The 8,409-nt window shown below is 53.1% G+C and overlaps 1 protein-coding gene across 1 annotated transcript; it reads right to left on the bottom strand.

Annotated features, from left to right (window-relative positions):
• Positions 1-3,614: 3,614 nt before the first annotated feature.
• On the bottom strand, positions 3,615-7,785 carry LOC123136504 (protein JASON). Its single transcript, XM_044555894.1, has 8 exons — positions 7,508-7,785; positions 7,338-7,407; positions 7,170-7,243; positions 5,330-5,422; positions 5,172-5,248; positions 4,195-5,026; positions 4,018-4,100; positions 3,615-3,914 (listed from the first exon to the last, which is right to left on the bottom strand). The coding sequence occupies exons 1-8, from the start codon at positions 7,565-7,567 to the stop codon at positions 3,839-3,841; spliced, it is 1,365 nt and encodes a 454-aa protein (XP_044411829.1). The 5' UTR covers positions 7,568-7,785; the 3' UTR covers positions 3,615-3,838.
• Between the last annotated feature and the right edge of the window lie 624 nt (positions 7,786-8,409).

Here is an 8,409-nt window from a genome sequence, read left to right as displayed (position 1 = left end):
GGCAAGGCCCGTTAGATCTGGCCGCACCCAGCCAGCCAAGGGACCCCGACACGCTCGCCGGATCCGCCGCCCCGCCGCCAAGGGCGCCCGCTGCAGCAGCTAGCCACCCCGCCGCCGTCGCGCACCGATGACTGCGCCAGATCCGCGCAGCCCCGCTCCGCCTCCACGCTCCCGCGCCAGATCCACGCACGTCTCCTCCCGGGCGCGCCCGTAGCGTGCTATGGCGCAAGAGCCTCGCGAGCTCGCCGCACTAGAGCCCCGACGAGCCGAGCACCAGCCTCGAGACGCCCGCGTCGCTCGGTCCTACGCAGAGGAGACCAACGGCCCCACCGCTGCCGACGCTGCACGGGCTTTGCCCGGCTGCGCACACCGGCGACGGCGAGGGGAGTAGCTGCGCGGTGGTGGGCTCCCGGCGGCGTGCTAGGTTTTCCTCTCCCGAGCCGCCCGCGGGAGCGGCGCGAGAGAGGGTCTCCCACTTGGTGGCATATGCATTAAGCGTGATGCATGAGGGAATTAACTGATATAACTTTTGCTCTTGCTTTAGTCGGTCTTGTTAGTTAAATTTATGATTAAAGTTGAAGCACGAGAATAGAGGAAGCATTATATTTTGAAAAGGAGAGAGTAGTAGACCGTAAATTTGCATCGGCACGCAACAATTAGTACGACAAGGCTGCAAACGCTTTTGCAAATCAACGCGTGTCTGGCTGGGTGGCGTACGTGGTGATCCACTGCGTGCCTAGCTAGCTGCTTTTTGTTAATTTGTCTGTTAATTTTGACATCTTGCGTAAACACAAACGCATGTTGCCATCTTCTTGGCCGCAAACCATCTTGCGATCTTGGTTTGTCTTGCTTGGAGGCTTGGTGCATGTGCATTTTACGTATCCGTGCGTGCAGACGGAGCCAGGGAGAGCAGGACACGCCCGCGCGGCCGATCGGTCCCGAGCGAGCCTCAGAGGATCGACCGGTCAATTTTCACGGAGATAAAATGCCTGCGCAGCCTGCAGCCGGCACTATTTTGCATGCAAAAAAGTAAAGGTTATTTCGTCCCGTCGCATCGAGTCAGTTCTAAGTAAATACAGTTAGGGCAACTCCATCGCGACCCCATCCCGACGGGCCCCATTCGTTTGGGATAAAAGCGACAAACCGGTCGGTCCAGCGTGCAACTGTTGTCCGGACCCATCTTGTCCGGTTTGTATTCATGCCGACTCATTTCAAGCGCAAACATGCGTTGAATTTGGATCGCGGCGGACATCAAACGGACGCGCGCTCGTCCGCGCCGAGACCGCGTGGCAGGCGGTCACCTACCTCCCACCCGCCAACATCAATGTGCATGCGCGGCCGGGCCTGCCTGTCATCCGCCCAGGCGAACGGTCGCGGTCCTTTTTAAATGGGGAAGCCGTGGACCGATCGTCGTCCACACTCCCTAGTCGAGCCAAACCTGCCTTCTCGAAACCAACAACCAAACTCTAGCCTTTCCTCATCCCCGATCTTGCCGGTCGGCCACCTCGCAGCCACTGGCTTCTGGAACCACGGCCGCAAGGGGAAGCACGACCGCGAGGCGTCCTCGTCGTCGGGCCGCCGCCGGTGCCTCTGAGGGCCGTGCGCGCCACGAGGAGATCGAGCGCCGCTGCCGCCTCTTGCCCGACGACCTGTTCTACGACGACAGGTACGCCCCAGACTCCACCCTCTGGGACACTTGGTTCCATGACGAACACGACACGAGGCGCGCTTCATTCTTCGTCGGGGCCGCGACGGCCACGTGAGCGCCGTGCAGGGCGTGCTCCCCGGGAGCACGGACGTACACGAGTGCGCGGCCTCACGCCCACGCCTTCGCTTTCGCCGTCTTCGTCTCCACCACCACCACCTTGCATGACAGCGAAGGAGGAGGCCCGTCTCATGCAGCGTGTCATGAAGGACTCCATGCGCACGCACGATGAGCGCCAATGGGAGGGCCTCGAGAAGATGGTGGCCCTCTCTGCGGCCGGCGACGTCGCCATCCCCGAGCTGGAGATGGTGAAGGCGGAGGAGGTGATGGAGGAGGAGCCGGTGGCCGCGTTCCACCCGGACCTGGTGGGCCAGCAATGGAGCTGGTCGTGCACGGCTCCGAAGATGGCCGAGGCCGTGGAGGCGTGAACTAGTGCCCCACGCCGCCGCGATCACCGGAGCGGGAGGCCTCGCCACAGGAGGAGGTGGTGCAGGCACCTCCGGCCTTCCAGCCCGCCCCCGTGTACCACGGGGCGCCGCCCCACCTCTGAACGCTGCCGGAGTACGTCGACCTCGTCAGCGACGACGACGACAACGGCGTCCACTGAAGACGGCCACGATCACGACATCGATGGGCACGGCAGGAGCGCGCGGGCGGCGTTTTTTTTGTTTTTTATGTTAATTATGTCAATGTGAACCGTGGAACTGTGCCGTTTCGTGGCCGTAAACCCCATAATTATGTTTATGTTTTTATTTTTGTATTTATTTTATATTTTTTCACATTTTATTTTAGTTTTTTGCTTTTTTTAATCGCGTCCACCCCAGACATGATTTGGGGTGCGGCCGCGCGTTGGACGCATCGAAAACCCAAACGACCCAACCGGACGTTGGCCGCCCATTGCCGCCACAAACGGATGAAAATAAGCCAAACCGGACGTCTGTTTGGGGTCGTGCAGGGAGTTGGCTTAGAGAAGAGAAACATGGTTTGTAGTCTTGACACGTAAAAAGAGAAGATCACAAGCTAGTACAAATGTGGCCTTGCACCTTGGTGCATCCACAAGCTCTGCGCCACCTTTTTATTTTAAAAAAAGAGCTAGTACAACCGTTTTTTTTTTTGAGACACAACCGGTGAAACAGTGAATTGATTAGCGGACCAGCATCGGCCCATCGGATCAGCCGGCCACATGCGAGCGGCGACGACGACTACGACCGGAGCGCTCGCTCGGAAACGACACGCGCCTCGGGTGGCGCGGTCGCGGGGGAATCTGCCGCTGCAGTGCAAGGGCAGCGCTGGCCGGGGACAGACAGGACGCGCGTGGGTTGGGCGTCGGGCCGTGGCAAAACAGTAAACAGTGGTTCGTGCCCGTGAGCCCTGCCAGGCCGATATCATATGACCATTTGGGACTAGACGACGACGGTTTTTCACTCCTCTGCCCGTCTGGTTTTGGCCTGTGGGTTTGCCTGTTTTTGATGAGTTGATCGATCTTGGATCTGGTTCGTTTTGGAGGCGTGTTATCAGCCCTGTTGCCGCACAGAGTATAACAGCGCCCGTGCCTCGCCATTTGCAGATTGGGGCATTGGCCGCCCATGGTTTGGTTAAGTCCCTCACTCCCCGACTGGAAATCGGTGCCCCTGCGCTAGCGTCCATCCGGGAGGAATCCACCGTCTGGATACGGATCATCATCTCACATGCAGCGCAAATCTACTTATCAGGGAACCCTTTCACCCACGAGGACCATCAGTAACTTCGATTACTGTGGGGGCGGGACCATGGTCCATCCACACGAATCAAGGCCTCTGTGCAAGACGTGAAAAACTTTTATTGCCCGAATTTAAACCGCACCCACCACCACCCTATGCTGTTCAGCAGCGACACAACGGCATCACAGGACTAGCTAGCAGGGAAGGAGTAAACCGAAGACGAGTCTCTTATTTTCATTATTGATGAAAAATATACCCAGCATCACATCAACCAGCAGGTGATGTGCAAAAGTTGCACCGAGGCGCAAGCAAAATGCTTCAGCGGACAAGAATGTAGCAGCACTAGTTCAGTTCCAGACAGCTTCACACACTGATGCAGCTAGAGGTGGCTCGGGTGGGATTGGCCAAACACTGGACCCTCTCGTACTGCCGATCACGAGGAAGCAGTCGCACTTGCCGGGCTCTCTACCGCGTCCTCCTCCAGGTGGATCAGCTTCCCACTGATTTTCCTGGCACAGTAGCAAAGCATCCATTATGTTCATGTTAACTCTTGTGATATTTACATTTGGTGACAGACGTGAGCAGGAAAGGAAAAAGCAGCACGGTACGTACCTCTGATGGTGCGGTTTCTCATCGGACAACACTTTCATCAGCCTCTCCTCAAAGGGCGTGGCATGCCAGCTCACTCTCTGGTCCTGGAAACACCAAAGTAGGTACTAGAGTAAGTCACATGCAGAACTACAGATACAGATAGCTCTGAGAAACATCAGAGGAAGATGTGTGTATAACCTCTTTGTACTTGGTGGTGGTGTTGGGGATCCCATTGCCGTCCCAGGCCTTGGGCAGCATCGGGGTAGGGTTGTTCTCAATGTCCCAGTTCAGCCCAGAGGCCACAAAGATGGGCACGTCACTGAGATCGACGCTCCCGAAGCCCAGCTGCCGTCCAGTTTGGCCCTCACCATCAGCACACGAAGTCTTGAGCCAGCAGGACAGGCTGGCCACGCCATGCTTCCCGTTCTCCGAGCTCTTACTCATCAGCTCTCCGACGCCGCCGCCCACAAGCTGCTGCTGGTTGACATTCTCATCCCTGGGTTCCTCTGGAGGCGTCACCTCTTGAGCGTGCTGCTCTTTTCTGCCGGCATGGAACAGAAATGGCGCAGACTCTGATGACAGTTCCGTGTTTGCATTCACTGAGCTTGGAAGGGTTTGCTGCTGAGGCTTCTCGTTCTCGGTGGAATCTGCAGACAGGTACCTTCTCTTGGGAGGATGAGAGGCGACCACGGGGGAGGACTCGTCTCTCAGCTCCGTCCACTGCAGCTTGTTCTCGATGGGTCTCAGGACAGGATAGACGAACTGCTTGCTGGCTCTCCCGCGCTTCCCAGGCTTGAAGTTCCCCTGGTGTGTGGTGAATCCAGGGGTCTGGATGTCGTCCCTCAGAACCAGAGGGGTGGGGAAAGGCGAGTCGCTACGATCAGGATTCTGGTTCCTGATGATCTGGTCTGAAGACCTTTCCTGCGATGAAGATCTCGGCGCTGATTCAACCTCAGTGGCATGGTCGTCAGTGCCTTCGTTGGTGTCCTGGTCATGTTTCAAAGCACCATCGTGCCCGTCGGAGTTGAACCTGTGTTTGGAAGAAAGAAACAGCCAAAATGGTTTTCAGACCAGCTAATAACAGTAGCCATCATATTACTAGTTTACAGGATCACAACATTCATGATGATCTTGTTAAAAAAAAACATTCATAAAGATAGAGGGTAGCTCTTTACCCTTCAGATAAGTAATCCTTATTTTCAGACACCAGGGCCTCTTTATTTTCCTCTGCATTGTTGGACGTCTCATTGCACTGAGTGTAACAAAAAAGATGTCAAGGCAGTGTTTTTTTTATAAAAAGAAGATCACAGAGACAAACTCAATAAGACAATACCTCAGTAATTTCTTCCTCTTCGACTTGGTTTGACGCTTTCAGAATTTCTGGAGGGGTTTCTGATATTGTGCCACAAGATTTTAGATAATTTGCCTGGTATAGTGGAATGTCATGAAAACATTGTGGGAAATTGTTAGTATAATCTAGAGTGATAGGTTTTAAAAGATAAAACGGACTTGCGAAAGTAAAGTGTAATGATTTCTATCAGTATGCAATGTAGAGATAAATGTAGAAATAACAAGCAAATGAGCATTACAGAACTTTTCCATGGTAATTGGTTGGTGCTAACTGCTAACTATGCAAAATTCTGACAACCAGTAAGACTTGGCCTATATCTGAAGATTATAATCCTAACTATTTAACTGAGCGGACCAGAAATCTGACAACCAGTAGACATGGCCTATATCTGAAGATTATAGTCCTAATTATTGAATTGCATGTACCAACCACCTACCCCTGAAAGTTTAAGATGATGGGGAAAGGCAGACAATATATTTCACCACTCCCTCTCACATCTAGGCTCCCCTAGGCCTTGGACTTGAGATCGATGTAGGTTACAACTATCTTTAGAAATAGTGCGCCAGCTGGGTGTTGAAATGATGACCTATTTGGCTATGATATCATACTAAGCTGCATGCACATAACAACTTTTCCCAAAAGCATATGTGGAAAAGACGGTCAATATATTTCAACTATAACTGATCATTATACTATTCTGAACTACATGTACAATGCATAGGAAAAAACTTTACAAGGTCATGCATTGTATAGCATGGTCCTTGATATAATTATGCAAAGGCTAAAAGTTCAAATGGGATTAAAAAAGATCATGATTTAATTTTGCAGTGCACATTGACTTCAGCAAAGTCTTAGCCTGATGGGCAAAGGCGAGCAATACATTTGAATACTGCTTGACAACCCTACTATTCTGAACTACCTACACAACAAAATCTTTACAAGGTTATGCATTGCACAGCATGATCTTTCAACATACTTTTGCAGAGTCTAAATGTTCAGATGAGATCTAAAAATTTAATTTTGACATCAGCGAACAATGACTTCAAATGAGATAACTAGCAATTGGTAGATTTCCAGTGTACTTGTGGAAATTTTTATGGCACATCCACTGAAAATAGTCTGAACAAAGGGTTTCAAATTTGCAAATAGTGTTATTATTCAGCCAACAACCAGATGTGTCTCCCCAAGCAAAAAGGTTAAAAACTACTCCTATTTAAAAGGCAGATGATATTTTGTTGCCACGGGTGCATACTTTATGCATTCCACTGAACATTAATTAGTCACAGCGATGAATGCCAAGCATAGGAGTTAGTCCACATGACAAAAGTAACATAAACTGAACATGGCATATTCAGGAGATGAATTTTAGATTTAAAAGTTAAATACAAAAAAGCCAACTGCCACATACTTCCCACAACCAAAGAATGCATGGAAGGGGAACGTTGCAGTTTTTTGGCATTTTTCTGCTAGGACTGCGGCACACTTTCCATTCTACTAAAGTGCAGTGCAGTGCAGACTAACAGCCAACCCTAGGTACTAAAAACCTTATGGCAATTGAAGAACAAGTTTCTAGCTGCGAAGTTCATCTAGACGTAGCAGGTAACACGACGAGGAGAATAGTGCAGTGCAGACGTGACAGTCTATCCACATGAAGACCACATCGGTGTCAAAGTCAAACAATTCAACCACTTCAAACTGCAAGCATCAACCAACTCAATTTTTTCGCTGCTACCCACCGGCAACACGGCCTGAATAGCGACGGGGTTGAACACAGTAAAAATAACACAGAAACAGGAAAGCGCTTTGCAGTCGATCTCGATACCTCTCGCCTGAGGTCGTCGTCGACCCCTCCGTCGTTCCCGAGATCCTCCTTGGGCGTCCGGTTCTCCTCAAGCTCTGAAAACAAGACAACACGCAATCAGTAGTCCGTCACCATCATCAACAGATCGAATCGGATCCGATCGGCGCAGCGGGAGATTCAAAAACTCACTCGCCGTGCCGTCGTCGTGGTGGTCGTCCAGGAAGGCGTCCCCGAGGCGGGTCTTGCGCACGAGCGGATCCTGAAGCAGAGAAACACCCGAAGAAACAGATCATCGCCACGCGGATCGGAAACGAGGGGTCTAGGGAAGACGAAATCGCAGGGGGTGGGGGTCAGCGTACGTGGAGGGCCCGGCTGGCCGGGTCGGGGCGGCCGCGGAAGCAGGAGAGGAAGCAGCCCATGGCGTGGCCGAGAGAATCCTGCCGCGAGCTCGCTCGGTCGCCGCCGCCGCGGTCGAGGGTTTGGGGATTGGTGCGGCGGGATCCCGGGGAGCGATTGTCGGAAATGGAAAGACTGGGGAGAAGAGGAGGCGGAGCTGAAGGGGGACGGGGCGGCGAGATTTGAAATGGAAATTCGAAACGGAGACACGGACACCGCAGACGACGCAGGGCGCAGCAGGACGGTCGCCTCGCGTGGTGGGCCTTTTTGTGCCGTTGAGAGGAAATGGGTTGGACGCGGGCTTTCGGAGGGCGTAGATGGGCCGGACGTAGAGACGAATGTAGGAGTATGGTGCAGCACGGTGATTAGTCCCACCTCGCTTGCTTAGTGGAGTTGAGCTCGAGCTGATGGCTACTAAGGCCTTGTACAATGCTGGGTGTGCTTAGTATTGTTGCATCTCAAGAAAATTTTGCCACGCAATGAAGAGTGCTTCCAGTAGGTGCTTAGTTGCTTCAAATATGTAGCATCCGTGAGGGAAGGAGAGCAGTAAACGCCCCTAAGCACCGGCTGGCATCGAAGCCAAAGTTTGCTTTCGTACCACCTAATAAGCACTTGTGTAAGGGCATCTCCAGCCGTTTGGCCCCCCAGGAGGCATTTTTTTCGCCGCCTGGGGGGCTGCCGGCGAAGATTTTGCCCCGGGGATGAAAATCTTCCCAGCCGTGTCCATCCCCAAGCCGCTCCGTCCTTCCAGCAGCGCGTCCTCGCCGCCTCCGCTGGCCGCTACTGCCCCCGCCCGCTATGGCCACCGCTGCTCGCGCCCGCGCCCGCTCGCGCCTGTGCCTGCGCCCGTTCGCGCTCGTGCCTG

The sequence above is a fragment of the Triticum aestivum genome, chromosome 6B (genome assembly GCF_018294505.1).
Source record: "Triticum aestivum cultivar Chinese Spring chromosome 6B, IWGSC CS RefSeq v2.1, whole genome shotgun sequence".
Lineage (NCBI taxonomy): Eukaryota > Viridiplantae > Streptophyta > Magnoliopsida > Poales > Poaceae > Triticum > Triticum aestivum.
This window is presented reverse-complemented; position numbering and strand designations above follow the sequence as displayed.

Coding starts and splice junctions, on each gene's coding strand:
- LOC123136504 (XM_044555894.1), bottom strand. CDS start 7,567: ATGGGCTGCTTCCTCTCCTGCTTCCGCGGCCGCCCCGACCCGGCCAGC. Junction 7,408..7,507: donor CGGCCAGCCGGGCCCTCCAC/GTACGCTGACCC, acceptor TCTCTGCTTCAG/GATCCGCTCGTGCGCAAGAC. Junction 3,915..4,017: donor GAGAAACCGCACCATCAGAG/GTACGTACCGTG, acceptor CTACTGTGCCAG/GAAAATCAGTGGGAAGCTGA.